Source organism: Pinus tabuliformis, chromosome 3_1, assembly GCF_031772625.1.
Source record: "Pinus tabuliformis cultivar Carrire ecotype Pingquan chromosome 3_1, CPIR1, whole genome shotgun sequence".
Taxonomy (NCBI): domain Eukaryota; kingdom Viridiplantae; phylum Streptophyta; class Pinopsida; order Pinales; family Pinaceae; genus Pinus; species Pinus tabuliformis.
This window is the reverse complement of record NC_142301.1, coordinates 976,792,827-976,809,219: the sequence shown is the minus strand read 5'-3', so window position 1 is coordinate 976,809,219 and position 16,393 is coordinate 976,792,827. Positions and strand designations below refer to the sequence as shown.

The 16,393-nt window shown below is 39.0% G+C and overlaps 1 protein-coding gene across 4 annotated transcripts in view; it reads right to left on the bottom strand.

Annotated features, from left to right (window-relative positions):
• The window catches only part of APC11 (anaphase-promoting complex/cyclosome 11), a 148,234-nt gene that overhangs the window by 95,749 nt on the left and 36,092 nt on the right, over positions 1-16,393 (bottom strand). For 2 of the 4 annotated variants that reach the window (XM_089412343.1, XM_089412340.1), the window contains exons 2-3: positions 7,502-7,540; positions 7,358-7,411 (exon numbers count right to left, since the gene is read on the bottom strand). In XM_089412343.1, the coding sequence (XP_089268469.1) occupies positions 7,358-7,368 (11 nt within the window). In that variant the 5' untranslated portion in view covers positions 7,369-7,411; positions 7,502-7,540. The remainder of the gene's footprint in view (positions 1-7,357; positions 7,412-7,501; positions 7,541-16,393) is intronic. The other 2 variants (XM_089412341.1, XM_089412342.1) reach the window with 2 other exon arrangements.

Sequence of the window (16,393 nt, the reverse complement as noted above, 5' to 3'; positions counted from 1 at the left end):
GAGGCAACCTCCTTGAATGTTTGCCCTAATGCCTGCTCCTTTATTCAAAAATTCAGCCACTTGTTAATGGATCTCTAGGAAAACATGTGTAGGTATGGCACTTAAACCTTCGACCTGTCTGAAGAGCAAACAAGGCCCCCAAGCTAGAACAATTGACCTCCCAGGTAACTATCAAATTAGGCCTCTTAAGGCTCCAATATTGATGCGAATTATCCTGGTCTTTCTACTTGAGAGGAGCTCGATCCCTTGTTGATGGAACACTAGGAATTGCGAGCTTGGAACCCCGGGTACCACAGGGAAAATGGTAAATCTCATACTCGTTCTAGCCACTGGAAGTCACTTTTCAGCATCCCATCCTATAGATCTTCTCATTCTAGTTCCAACAAGCTATTACACTGAGATATTCCATCAAATATTTCTCTCAGAATGTCACCTCAAGCGAAATTAATTTTGTCAAGGTCAATAATAACCTCGTTTTCTGAAAGTTGTCAAAATGCAATGGAACAAAAAGCAAGTTGTGCGGACGATAGACTATGCCAAGTGAATGCCACCGGATCCCATAAAAACTCCTCAAAACTCTCCCGGAACCACTAATGACATAATCCTGCTACCATGACCTAGCCATCCTGTGCCCTGGAAATCCACCCTGGTTGTACTACAGAGGAAAATAAAAATGGGGACATGACATTTATATGAATATTCTTGTAGGCATCAACCTACTATTATATCAATATACAAGCACCAACCTCAAGGAAACACCAATCCCGTAATTTACAGGCACCAACCTGAAGGAGACCCCAATCCCTTGATTTACTTATGATCTCTAAAAATTCTTAGTCCTATTTTGTTTTGTTCTTCACAATTCTGCACATAGCATTAACTCTGATCTTCACTACTCTCTACTTTGTACTTACAACTCTGTCACTGTACTCTATATTCATCACAGGACTAATCTGTCGCATAAATTAAACATTGTCCTCTCACGTGTTGCAACAAATGTTCACTTCAGCAATCAGCCTTCATTACACACTTTGGCACTGTATTTTGGATAGGTTCCTTGCACAGGATGCACGTCTTCTTTAGACTTCATCCTTAGACTTCTTCATACTCGACTACACTAACTTCAAATTTCCCAACACTTTCTCTTTGTGTTAAATGTTCTCCATATCGCATACAATATTCACTCCCACAACTTTCAGAGCAAGTTATTTATAGGCAATTGCTTGATCAAGGCTGACACATCATAGAAATATGATCCGGGCCAACAAGAAGTCTTGGAGCCCCTTCTGGGGCTAATACTATGAGAACCCAAAAACCATGGGCTAAAACCATGGTCTTAACTAGCATTGGCTCCCCAAATCAAAAACACCAAACGGTCGGATAACTGAATTACCCAGATTTGCTTTGTTTTGCATGTAATATCTGCCGAAACCCCTAATATCCTGAATACCCAAATTAGTTTTGCTTGGATTATACAGATTTACACCAAAAGGCTTGGATACCCAGATTACAAGGATTTGCTATGCTTTTCGTGATTTTCTTTTCATGACCCCTTTCCTCCAAGAGCTAAACCACCAAACACCCTCGACAACATGTTGTGACCATGATCTAAACAAGTTGCCCCGACAAATCCAGAGTTTGAGTCTTTTAATTAAGATGTCCTTTGAAGACCGTTGAATTACTTTTTAAAACACAATTTCCAAACTAAATCCAAAGTCTAAAGAAGCCTACCAGATCACCTTGCTACCACATGTCATGATCTATTGCTACTGCATGTCATCCAAAAACCATCCAACTAGCCATCAAAAAGGCCAAAACTGAGTGTCACATGTCGTCACCTCAAGCCGCACATCATCAATTTTAATAGTTGTCATCCACAACGCGACCAATTACCTTATGTCATTTTGCCACTTGTGTGTTGACTAGGCACCACCTATACACCTGTTAGCCAGGTCAAGCAACTGGAATCCAGCACATTGAGAAAAAGATTACTTCATCATCTGACCAGATATCCAAATACCTGGATATGTCATGCAGAATCCAAAAATCAGTGGTCTCTCAGGGGCCTGAATAGTTTTTCTTTCTCAGATTATAATCCAGAATCCGAGTAAATTTGATGAGTACACTTTGTGTACACCTGGATGCCCCTTTCCATTAGACGTCGAACAAGTGGAGGGAGTCCCAATCAATGTGGACTAGCAATTTTGACTTGCTTCTTGGTCTACCTATTAGTAAGCTAGTTTTAGCTTCTAGATTTAAAAAATATAACCCACCTAGACTTTTGTCTTGTTCGGTGCACTTTCTTATCTGTGCAGAACTCAACATTAATTATTTTCGTGTAGTAAACAACTTGTTGGCATCTATTATTTGTTGTTCAGAATTTCGCACCATATTAAACTACATGGATACAGATGTTCTTGCCTAATTTGACTCAATTTCAGTGCATAATTGCATAAGCAAATCACTAGTTAAATTATCCTAGCCTCCGAGGGACCTCAATTGCCAATCTAGTTCAGTTTTTTGAGCATCAACAGTAGCGAACAACAAGATGTTCACGCTTCTTAGTTTGTGGGTCCAAAAATGAGCAAGCTTATTTTCAATGTTTTAAAACTCCGACTCCAACTCCGACTCGGCCGGCGCGATTTCAATGATTCGGTCGTTGTAAAAAATACATTAAATATTTATTTTTTTATAAAAAGACATAATTTTAAAGATTTTCATTCATGTTTCCAAACGCACAGCATTAGAATATAGATAGAAGACAACATATGATCAAAGTAGAATCATGAATATATCCATTATATCAAAATGGCACCCAGTGCACTGTCCAATACATACATGATGATGATATAGAGATCAAAACAAAAACACATAACCAAGGAGGCTAGAAATGGCCTCTACAACAGAAGTACACTGTGACCAGTACTACTAGCTACTGCTAGATCAGAGTCAGACAGGGGGCCCCATGGCTCCTCCTCATCATCATCTCCAACTGCAACTGTAGAAGTGGGAGCACTAGCAGGCGGTGCAGTAGCTGCAAGCTGAGATAGACGAGATATGCGCTTTTGTCGTGGCTGAGCAGAGGAAGCGCCTTCAACTGGAGGACTTGCTAGCCCTGAGGCTGAGGCTGGTACAAGTGGATCAGGATCTGCTTTCAACTTAACATTATGTTCAAGTGATGCCTCCACTTATAAATCCAAATCAAGATCATCATCAAAATCAAACTCTGTTGGATGACTCTCCACTACCCAATCTGATGTTGGATCAATGTCTTCCAACACAATGGGATGTGAATCAGGTCTTTTGTTCAGCAATTGGTTGCATCTGAGCCGAAGGTTTATTGGACATAGACTAGATCATTTAACCGTTTTTAATCCAAACGATTTCTCTTCTTCGCGTGAATCCTCTCAAAGAGAGACCAATTGCACTCACACCCAGTAGCACTGCAAGTTTGACTCAAAATACGAATTGCAAACTTCTGAAATTCAAGACAATGGCTACCAAAAGCCTCCCACCATTGTGCTGCAAAAAACATAGGAGTGTAATGAGTTAGCTCAACAAAATTACAAATTATATCCAACTTTCAAATTATAAACGGTTTAACAAAATAAGTGTTAAGAATATGAAAATTGAAATTTTTATTTACCTGGATCATCTGCTTCCCTTGTAATCTTTGCTAGGTTCTTCCCAAAGGTACCTGAGACATTACTAAAGGTTGTGGCCTGCCAGTGTATCTCCAGCTGATCACACTCTAATGGGATCATGTGATCAATGTAGTCAATCAATCCATCTCTAACCTCCCCCTTCAAAGCTCCTATCTCCTTAGCTTTATAATGATACCGTGGGTTCAAAAAATACCCAGCTGCATGTATAGAGCGATGGAGTTGATTGTTCCATCTTTCATCAATGATTGCCCAAATGGGCCCATACTTAGTCACTTTATCCTCGTATGCCCTCTTTATTTGCTCCTTTGCTTGATCCATAGCCTCATAAATGAAGCTCATAACCAATCTTTCCCCATCCACCAACCGCAACACCTTAACTAGTGTGGCTCAGCAAGCTTCACAATCTCTACTTCCTTTCTCCAAAATATTTCTTCATTAACTTTCTTTTTCAATTCTTTGCCTTCCTATTTGTGAGAGCATTGGCTTTGATTCCATTCTTCACTGGAAACTTTTGCAAGTTTCTATGTTGTGAAAGCATAGATTGCAATGTCAAAAAATGAGTAGCAAATCTAGTGATAGCAAGGCCTAATAATATCCCTACCCCCTGTGTGTTTCCTCATCAGGCACAAAATCCATGAATGATTGTAGATAAATTTTGTTATGCTTTAGGCATGATCTACAGTGTTTTTGACCCAATCTAATTTGCCAATATCCTCAAGCATGAGGTCTATGCAATGTGCAGCACATGGGGTCCAAAAGATGGTTCTATGTTTTTCCTCTAACAGTTTACCAGCAAGAACATCGTACATTAGCCACCCCCACCTCCTCAACAACCTCATCCAATAGTTGAAACAACAATTGTCCATATTTTACCTTATCAGATGCATCAACTGATTTTAAAAACATTGTTCCCTGTGGGCAGAAGATAAGAAAGTTTATAATCGTACGATTTCTTTGATCAGTCCATCCATCTAACATGATGGTACATCCTATTCTTGCCCATGAGTTTTTGAAATCTTTCAAATACTCATTAATGGAGGCAATTTCCTTCTGCAAACAATACCCCCTTATCTCATGCATGGTACGGCCTTTGAAGCCTTTTCCAGCTGCATGTATGGCATCAAACATAGGCTCATAATATGGTGCACAGGAAGCATTGAAGGGGATATCAGCATCATACCACCATCTACATATGTAATCACAAGCAGTCTCCCTCAATTCTTTCTTCCTATGGTCATCTAAAGTGGGTTACAAAGTTCTACTAGCTTGAGGACCATGTGCATTTCATGGAGAGGAGGGTGTAACAATGAAATAACTTTTGATATTCATATCACCCTTCTATTTCATTTTACCCTTACCCTTTTCTTGAATAGACTCAAAAGAGGGAGGAACATATCAGAAGGGGTTGGATGCATTAGTATAAGGGATAGAGGAAGAACCCTCAAAATCAAAATGGGGGTTGGTAGCCAGCATTTTTTGTATATTCCTCTTCCTCCCAATTTCAGCCTCTAACTCTTTTTGCTTAGCCTTTTCTTCTTTAGACTTCTCAAAGTTGGCTAACAATTCCTTTCTAATCTCCCCAATTTCATCTGATTCACATGGAGTAATTTGGCCTCTAATCCCCGTGGCCGTAAGTGTTGTTTCAGCCTATTAATGCCCCTAGGACCTTCCTTAATTTTTCTATGGCAAAATTTGCCATGCATTTGACTATCAACCATTTCAACATATGCCAAAGCAGCATCTCTCACTCTAAGTGCCATGTTTTGACTTGAAAATGAAAGCAAAAAAACTGAAAATGAAAACAAAAAAATAGCATTGGTTCATTGTTCATTTCTTTCACAAAAAACACTCTTTTCAATTTCCAGATTTGCACATAAAAATTAATAAGCAAAAACAGAGTTTTACAAGTGAAAAAAAATACCTCCAGGCACAAACTGCCTCCTCAAGCTTGCTCCAACAAACCAACTCCTCAATGCTACTCCAAATGGCTGCCCAAGAAGCTCCTCACTCCTGCTACAATGCTTGCCCAAGACTCCTCACTGTTGCTCCAAAAACAAACTTCACAACTCCTCACAAACTCTCACTCAAATGCAATGAGATGGCTATGAGGAAATGAGAGGGGTTGGGCGAGTTTTATAAGGTTTAGGAGGGAGGAATGGACCTCAAATAAGCTATAGACAAATCACAAATCTAGTTCGGGTCCCCAAAAAAGCAAAAACAAAAAAAAATCATTGTTTTTTCAATTTACGGGCCGTTGTCACCGAGCCAGCCGAGTAGGCTCAGACTCATTCGAGCCAGCCAGTTATTAGACAACTCGGTCGGCTCAATAATAACCTGGCCAACCGAGCTGGTTAGATGGCCGAGTCGCCTAGTGAGGCCTTGGATCGGACCAACTCGGCCGAGTCGGTTCTGAGCCGACCGATTCTTAAAACAGAGATTTTCACATCTATTGCATACAATCAAAATTTCCAAGCCCTTTTGGCCCTCTAGGGAGCTGAGGGAGGACAATATTAAAGTTGGGTGGTGCTGAAATAGCTTGCATGCAAGTCCTTCACCTCTCTTTCTCCCCCCTTTCACTGCCTCGGACAATGGACATCCAAGGTGCAGGTAGCTTATGTCTTGTGTCGAGCTACCAAGGAGGTTGTAACTGACATGACCATTGGATAGGCAAGATCCATCTCAAGAAACAATTTTTCATTATAACAGTAGGGAACCAACAATTTTTCTTGTCCAAAGACTCCAAACTCTACAAGTTCACATAGGAGAGATGGTAGGACCCACAATAGGGTCAAGGGCCCACGAGCATAGGAGAAGATGGCCATCCCCCAACCGACCTAGTGGATGACAAATAGTTCCCAACATTTGCCCTAGCCATCTGAGGGACCTAACCCCCCAAAGTTGTCTAGTGATGGTTTGGAACCTGTACAACCTATCAACATTGATTCCCCAATTCCTAGATGGGGCATGTCCCAAGATGACCATAACTAGCATCAGGCAGCTCGTCTGGTCGCTACTTAGTACATTATGCTTGGGCTTGTGCCATGTATTGCTTGTAATATAATTATTTGTTTTTATAAGACTATGAGATTGGGTGTTTTGGTGATTGCTAGCCCTTACTTTTATTTCAACATCTAATTAGTGGATTTCTTGCACTAAATCAGCCCACGTAATCTTTGGCTTTGACTGATCCTTGTGAAGGCTGCATGTACAGCCTGCCTTTTTTCTGTATTTAAGACCTCTATATATTAATAATAAATATTAATAGTCAAAGGAAGCTTTAAGTTCAAAACATCTTGATTGCTAAATGTTATCTTTGCCATCTGTATCTAAAACAACTTCTAATTTTATTTTTATTGGTATAATTTTTCGTATCCTCCTATATGGGATTCAACCTAGCATGTGTGTAGACTGTGGAGGGTGAACCGCCATGCCAAACCCTTTTTTAATATTAAGAGTTCTAAATCAATGATATGAGAATTGACAATTTAGAAAAAACATGTTTGAGCATATAAAAACTATGTTAGATCTTTGAATATATAAACATGTGTACAAGTACAACATAACAACATAGATCACATGTTCTGCTGCATAGTCCCAAGTACACATGATTCTTAGCATTTGTGCATTTGTATATGCATGTAAATGTGTGTGTGCAAATGCAAAAGAGAGGGAGAGAGTGAGAGAGAGATTACTCTGATTCCATAATTTCCAGGAGTTGATGAGTTAAGAAAGTACTACAAATTTTTCTGATAGTTGAGAAAGTACGTGCAAATGATGGCTTTTTTAGTATTTGGTCATAACAAGAACCCATCCATATTTTTTCATTCAAAGGATACGGAGAACTTTCACCTTCATCCTGATCCCTCCTCGAAGTGCTGCAAAACATGAAGGATGGTTCAATAGACATATTTTAACATCCTTCTCTAAAATTATAAAACAAAAACAAAAGCAAGAAAAGAAAGAATTAAGTAAAATAATAATTTTCCTTTAAAAAGGGGCATAAATCAATACCACTAGCCATGCATTTTTAGGTACTATCAAATTGACATAGACAAGATGCTTCTGTGTATTCTAAAACTCAGTATAAACACAATAAATCCTATGATTATATTCAAATTATAGCACTTTGAATTCACCAAATAATATATAAATGGATGTCCCATCAAGGGAGGGAAACGCACTTCAGGAGAGACATTCAAGGTTTTCATCAACAGAAGACTAAGGTTAATATCAGATATGTACATTATTAAAATTCTTATTTGCTGCACTAGCAGAAAAATTATGATATATAAAATTATAGTTATGTATGACAATGCACAGAATGTTTCTTAAAAACTCAATCAGGCATGTGCCATGGACAATAATGACTGATGCAAATCAAGGTTATCTCATGAATCTATTTTGTTTCATGGAAATATTTGTTTAGGTTCAATTGGACTAACAACCACTTTGCAGAAGTAGGCATTAGAAATAGAGATCCTAATAAAACTCATCTACCATTGCCGAATTCTGCGGCTAAGCTACAGATTTTTCGAATAAGAGGGCATGATGGAGTTCAAAGAACTTTTAAGATGGATCATGCAAAAAAAGTTAATCTGTCTCTGTCACTTCTGAGTTCCTACAATTTGGCATCTTTACTTTCCGGATCCTTATTGGAAAAGAACCTCTTTGCAGAATGTTAGAAAGACGTGAGAACCATCCTATACTTCTGTTTCATTATTCCCCTCATTATTCTTACCAAATTTCCATTATTCTTCAGAATTTTCTCATGTATATTCCTTTTCCTTTTCCTTTTCCTGTAATTGCAAGCTACTGGATGTTAGAATTATGTCTCCAATGGAATCAAGTAACAAGTCTTTTCAAACCAGCATAGATTCATCTTAATATATGATCGATTAAGCACCAAAAAAGGGATCAAAAAACAATGGGGATGCAAATTTCTCGGTCCTTAAAAGATCCTGAGTTAACATGGATCTACAGGGGTGTCCTTACATATACTCTTTGTATAAAATTTAAAATTGGGCCTGTTACCGCTCAAACTAGCAGGGATCCTAGGAGGGGATCCTAAAGGGAAGCTGCTAAGTCAAAGGCAACAATGGAGCAATAGCCCATTGTTTCCTCAACTAAGGCTGGGGTCCTAGGAGGGGATCCTAAAGGGAAGCTGCTAAGTCAAAGGCAACATGGAGCAATAGCCCATTGTCTCCTCAACTAAGGCTCCCTACTCTTTACAGACTTTCACCAATGGGGCGAGACTCGGTATAAAAGGAATCACTAGACGAATGAGTCAATGAAATGATGATGGGATGTGATTCCTAAGGCCTATTCACAAGAGAGACTCAATTGTAGAGTTTGTTTGCTTGAGAAGCATGGTATAAGGCTCCCTAGGAAGGGCCAAGGGGATTTCAAGTGTTAGGGCTTGAAGATAAGACTTGTAAGGAAGATACCTAATCCTAGAAATTCTTGTGAAAACTTGGCTTCCAAGTGGTCTTTGTGAAATTATCTTCAATAAGTTGTGGGACCACACAGGACCAAGTGGACCCAAAATTACGTCAAGGGAATGGAATTGATCAATGAGCGGTGTGTTTGACCTAATTGAGAGGGAGAAGGGGATCAAAAGGGAAATTTTCAGTAATTTTGATGCAATGATCTCAATAAGGTCACTAGCCAAGGGAAACAAAGGGCAAGAATCGATCTTGGAGCCAAGGCTTGTAATATCTCAAGATCCCACTATCAGAATTGCTTCAAATTTGGAGGGCCAATAGAAGACACAATAGTGCAATAGTGGGCAAGATATCAAACTTTTTGGATGGGTGAATCGTGAGAAAATCGATGTCCTGGGTCACCTATGGAGGCTAGTCCTAGAAAGAAAGAGATTGAGGTGATAAAAATATGCTTTTGAGTGATCATCTATGGAGGATTAGTGCCTTGTCCTTTGGGAGAGATGGAGTCAAGGAGATTTTAATGTTTGCAATAAATTCACTTAGTCAAGGAGGCCTTAAATACAACTTTGCATGGCATTTGGGCATGAGAACAATTGCTTCAAGGTCTTTATACTTTGATTTGCAATATTTGATGACTTATCAAGATAAAATTTTGATACAAAATATCTCTAGGAATATTCACTCATTCATACATGGCCCATGACATGATATAACGCTATAAAAAATCAAATTTCCACAATTTTGCATTAGAAAAGCAATAAATTTCAGCCTAGTATAGTGAAAATCCCAGCAACATGCATGTGACAAAAGAAAATAACAAGTATAACATTAAAAAAGTATTTACATGTAAGAAAGAGTATATCCAATCATCAACATATGCCAATAGTGAAGCTCCAAGACAAAATGAAAGAGATCCAAACATCAAAATTCATCCATTCATCCAAACTCGTCCTCCAAGAAGGATAGCGAAAATCTCCCAAGTGATGATGATTAAAATGAATCATCTCACTTCTATTTATACATTCTCTAATGAATTTGATTAAGCTAAATTGGCTTAATTGAGCCCCTAAAATAAAATGGTGTGCATAATAACAATACTTTTGGTGACAACCCCACCAAATAGCTCAATAATACATGAATAAGCCTCTCAAGAGGGCCAAATGATCAATATATTGAGTCGTTGGGCCTTTGAGGAGGCCTAATGAAGTCCAAGGGGTGCCATGAAATAGAAATGGACTCCCAACATAGTGAACAAGTGGTTGGCCCCTTGTTTTCCAAGCAAAAAATTTGTGGTGCTCCCAATTGGGTGTGGGGGCACAAAGACATCCTCATGGGTCTCCAAATGGATCGAAAATGCCTGTATACGATCTGTAAGGGCTAGGATGGTGATGTAAGCCCTCCCTTTGCAACGGGAGACATCCTCTAGACCCTGAAACATCTACCAAGGTATGCTGCAAGTGTGGAGTCGGGTTGGGCATGGTGGACTAGGTGCATCATCTTCATCCAAAAAGGTGGAACACCAAAAATCAATGATGGGTGTTGGGGATTTATAATATAATATCTGATATGGTGGAGGCCCATGGCTCTCAACGCTCACCCTACAAGTGCTAATGTGGCCCTCTGGAGGGTTAGGACTCCGTATAGCGAGGCCAAGCCCCAAATGAAGACCTACCTGCAATCCTGCATAAAATCCAATCCGTCCCCTTGCCCACCAATGCAACAAGTCATTAGAATATTCAAGTAATAAAGCTTACAAGTCTTGGGATCAATGGGGCACTTCATGGTGGCATGCCCTTCCATAGTGGGCTTTAGCATGTACAAGTGCCTCCATGCTCAATACGGAGTTAACCAAAGACCCTATTAGGTGGTTTCAACCTCTAAAGGGGATGACAAGTCCATAGTACATCCTTTAAGTGGTAGGTGGCAAATGATATAATAATGGAATGGAGTGGAGATAAGGGGAATCGTCCAGACCATATGTCAGGGTTCATGGGTAGCTATAATAAGGGAAACCCACACCTAGGTATGTGAGTGTAATAGGGAGTAAATCGTGGTACATGAGTTGCCCTGGCCTTTGTTTTTCCACCCTCTTTCATATGCCTTTTATTGATTTTTCTTCATTACTGCTCGGGGCTCCAGAGGAAGAGAACATGATGTGTAATATGTAGCAGTGGATACCCCCTTAAGGTGAGGCAGTTCATCACCCATCAAGGGTTGGGGCAATCATAGGTTCCTTAATGATAGGGGGCTCATCTAGGGCCCATAGCAAGCAGGGTGATGGCCATGGATAAGGGGTAGAGCTCATGTTTGGCTTTTGCCCACGCACTAAATTTGTATGTCCCGACCATCTTTTGCATTTTGTGGTACATTTACTATTGAGAGTGGCCAAATTATGCTTTTTATTTTCTTTTTAGCTGCATCAACCTTCGGGGCATCGTTCCAGGCCCGACCCAAGGTGTGGAGAAGGGCAAGGGGAGGTTAACCCTATGTGAACACATGTGGACCCGGATGGGAAAATAAATGAATGGGGCTAAAATGAGTGGAACGGGAGTAATATAGGTGGTATCAAGAAGCGGACCACGCAACCAAAATCAGGATTTCCCATGTAGTGCCAAACCAAAAGCCAAATGGTCAGTAAAGGAGATCCCACGAGACTAGGATACAAGGGTAACCACGAAATCGGGCAATGGAGACAAAAATAGAAGCCTACCCACTCTTTCCACCTAATCCCCCCACCAATTCATGCCCAAAAGTGCCCATGACAAGTAAGGAAAATTACTCAACTATACCAATGAAAAGCCATACCTTTGGGGTCAAAAGATCCACCTTCAAACATGCATTCATAACAAATGGGCAAGGGACCACATGGTTGGCTCAAGTGGCAGAGAAAATGGCACATCGAGCTATCTTGGGGCTACAAGGGGTTGTTGGCTGCAAGCAGAGGACCATCTAAGAGAAAAAAAATTTCCTATATACAATACCCACATGTGGTGGGTAACAGGGCGAACGTTATATGATACAAACAAATATGACAGATGTTACTCTCTTCAATACTAACTTATCAAATGCCCCTCCTTTCTCTTGGTGCAATCAAAGAATGTCCAACTCAAAGGGCATTGTAACAAGTTCCATAGTATTTAAAACAGGTACCGACAACCGCATTGGTCCACCTATCAAACTGGTTTTTGAACCAGAACTGAAAAAACAGTACTAATTATATCTCAATGAACCAGTCTTTCAAAAAAATACATGAAATAATTAATTTTTAATTAAACAAAAAAAAAAACTATTTAAAAAATTTTAAACCATGATTCCAAACCAATAGAGACAAAATATGCAAAGTTTGCTCATCTATATACCATGTGAAGGTAAATATATCAAAATGGCACCCAATGCAATACATATCAGCAACAAAATACACAATCAATGAGGCTCTAAATGGCCTCTAGAGTCCAAAAAAATGTTACAAGCTATAGGGCCATTGGCCTACTACAAGTTTACATATCAATGATCAACATGATCACTGCTCATCATGATCAAACTCATCACTGCTACTAGACATGGGATCATCAACATGAGCAATATAAACATCATCTGGCTCAAAGTTTGAGGACTCCTCAAACTCCTCTGCAACCTTAGCATTAGTAGTAGCAGCAACAAAACTAGACATCAAAACTACAAATCATTGGTCAACATGATCATTCATAAATCTCATCATTGATTCAGCACCATTAGAAATAAGATGATCAACAAGAGTGACATAAACATCATCTAGCTCAAAGTCCAGACTTGGATTGCTCAACCTTATAATATGGTAGAAATTGAAAAATTTTAACATGCCTAACCCATAATTTTGGTTTGAGTAAAGGATTCATCTCCTCAACCTTACAATATGGTAGAAAAAGCTTAGCATACCTAACTAATTATTTTCCTTCTAGAGAAAGGTGCATTTTTGTTAAGGCCATGGTAGAGAAGATCAACAATCAATACCACCAACATCAACGAAGTTCAACAATCAATGCCACCAACATAAAGGTACTTAAAGGGCTTCATGCTCTTGACAAAATGCCAATCCCATACCCTCACACATGAGAGAATCAAATGGAAACATTGCAATCCCCCAAATCCTCAAAACTATTAAGTTTGTTGGATTTTGAGTAAGATCTAAAATTCTAGTTTCTCCATATGAAATCCAATGAGGTTGAAAAACTTGAAACCACTCTCAAACATCTTGAGTCATTTCATGATAATGTTAAAAATTTAAGTAAAAAAATGAAAATGAAAGATAAAGAAAATGTCACTTTTACATTACCATTGATTGCCAGTATTGCTAGAGTTGAGATGTGTTTCAGGCAAATGAGAAGGGAGGCATGCTTTTAAAAGCTTGGAGGGGCAGTTTTCGCAGGGAAGCATTCCCTAGTTTCCCTCAAAACTACTCACAAAAGCCAAAAAACAAGTTACAAGGGGTTTGCTGCCAAGCTGCAATGAACCAAGGGGTTTATGATGGAACAGGCCGATTTCCTCATAAACTGGCCAATTTATAGAAAACCATGCCCCGCCAAGAGCTCTAACCCAAATTTTCAACTCGTCCATCCTCGTCAGCTAATGAACCGGTCGGTTTTGAATAACAATTCTAGGAATCTTGGGATTAAGCATTGGGTGCTATTGAAGCAATTCCTATCAAATTGGAAAGTACCCGGATTGAAAATAATGTACGTTTAGATGACTTAAGAAACCATTAGAACGTTTTCACTATGTAGATATTTTAATTGTATTTATACTATGCAGATATTTTTAACTGTATTTTTTCCTTCGTGTGAATCATATCAGTGACTTCTTTTCGTTGTTTCAATATGGCCATTCACCTATTTTGGATATTTCAAACTTGGGAATTTGAAGCAAACTCTCTCTTTGACTCTCATTTTTCAAGTTTCAATGAAATCAAATTGTACCAATGAGGAAATGCTTATCCTTTATCACATATTTCAATCATTTCTAGCAAAGGGACAGGATCTTGTTTAACAACATTTTATAAAAGCTCTATTCTATGCAATGTTATCAGAACCACACAAGTCATCTAAACGGTCAACCCCAAATTCGAAAACTAGACCAGAATTGGAATAAATTGGTCAACCAAATTAATTTTGGTTTAAAAAAAACATATATTTTCATTTGCATCGATATGAATCGAAACCATTGTACACAAATATGCAAAGTTTCTCATATATATAGCCATGGTGCTTATAACCAAAATAGAACCAAGTGCGATCCATCCTTAAACCAAAAAAAACATTAACAAAGAGGGGCTCTCGAGGCCATCTAGAGCACGAAAAAAAAATCATGCTACAACAAATACCTACATATCATCAGAACCGTTTGAGCATTATGAGGTCTGCAGAGGGTGTGCTTTGGGCAAGTACACCAAGTTACCATTCCCAGCGAGCGACAGCAAATCTACAGGTATACTAGACTTGATTCATATTGATGTTAGTGGTCGTATGTCTTATGGGTCTTTGGGTGGTTATGAGTATTATGTTATATTCATTGATGACTACTCTAGGAGGACTTGGATATATTTCCTAATGACCAAGGGTGATTCTAGTTTGGTGGATCCCACATTGTATAGGCAAGTTATTGGGTCCTTGATGTATCTGGTCAACACTAGGCCAGATATATGCTTTGCAGTGAAGACACTTAGCCGTTCATGGTTGAGCCCAGGGGGTGCACTGCTTACCTGCAAAGCACATTCTTTGCTACGTGCAAGGGACTGTTGATTATGGTCTAGACTATAAGCAGGGAGATGGAGTGAAGTTGGCAAGTTACACAAATGCAAATTGGGCAGGTTGTCCTTCAGACAGGAAAATCAGTTCATGGTGTTGCTTCGGATCGGGTTCGACCGTTGTGTCGGGGTTTAGTCGAAAGCAAAAGTTAGTTGCTTTGAGCTCTTCTAAGGTTAAGTATATGGCTTCTAGCCAGGCTAGTTGTGAGGCCATTTGGCTTCGCAAGTTGTTGTATGGCCTATTTGATCAGGAGTCGAGACTGACAGTTATTCACTGTAATAATCAGAGTTGCATTAAACTCACGGAGAATCTAGTGTTTCATGACAAATCAAAACACATTGACATCAGATATCATTTCATCATGGACTATGTTCAAAAGAGAGCAATGAAGTTGGAGTATATATCAACAGATGAGCAGGTGGCCGATGTTCTCACGAAGTCCTTGCCAAGAGGCAAGCATGTCCATTTCAGTGACAAGATGGGTGTGGTGAGAATCACTTACCTCGATAAGAGGGAGTGTTGATTTTTAATGTACCTTGGACAAGTGGTTCCCATGGGTTAGTCTCTACCTAGGGAAAAGTGTCCCAAATAATTCTTTTCCTAAGTGTGACTTTATAAAGTGAAAGTGACTTTATAAGTGGTAAAGTCAATGTTAAATTATAAAGTGAAAAGTGACTTTAGACATAAAGTACAATGTAGGTACATTATTTAATGGGTGAGTTAAAAAATAGAAAGTGAGAATTAAATGCACATCTATTCTCATCCCTTGATATATATGAATCTAAGCCATTATATCTTAAGGTTGCCCAAAATTCATTTAGGAAACAAAAGGGGGAAAAGAAAAGAGAGACTGCACTCATTCTTCATGAGCAAATTGGAGAAAGGAGGCTCAGAGTTGGAGAAAAGCTCTGAAGGAAAAATTTGTTGTAGCAAGCTGAAGGAGTGATTTCTGGGCAAAGCTGGGCATGGAAATCAAGGCATAGAAGACAACAGAAGGTATAGTACAAACAACATTTAATATTGTGAATTGCATGTCATTCGAGAGAAGTTTTGAAAAAAAATTGAAAAAAAAAATCATACAATCCGTACAATAGTGCAGAAATTCGTACAGTACAGTTTGTATAGTCATATCCGTACCATACATATTTTCAGCTTCAAGTGGGCACAAAAAACGAGGCAAAGTGGGCACAATTTTCAAGGAGTTTTGGGCTGAAGAGATATGTTGTATTTTGTTGTTTTGTATTGTCTGCAAATGTATTTTTCCTTAACTTGAAAGATAAATAAATTTGAAGAGCTCTCTAACAAGTTTTCCCCGAAGCAAATTGGCGGGGTTTTGCCTGGGTCTAAGTTGACCAAAAATCTGTGTATTTTTATGTGTGTTGCTGGTCTGTTTATGTCCATATTTATTTTCAACGTGTGTTGACAGTCCCATGTGTTTTAATCTGAAAATTTCATTTCCATAATTCTATATGTTGAATGTATGTTTATGGGAAAGGTATTTAACTGA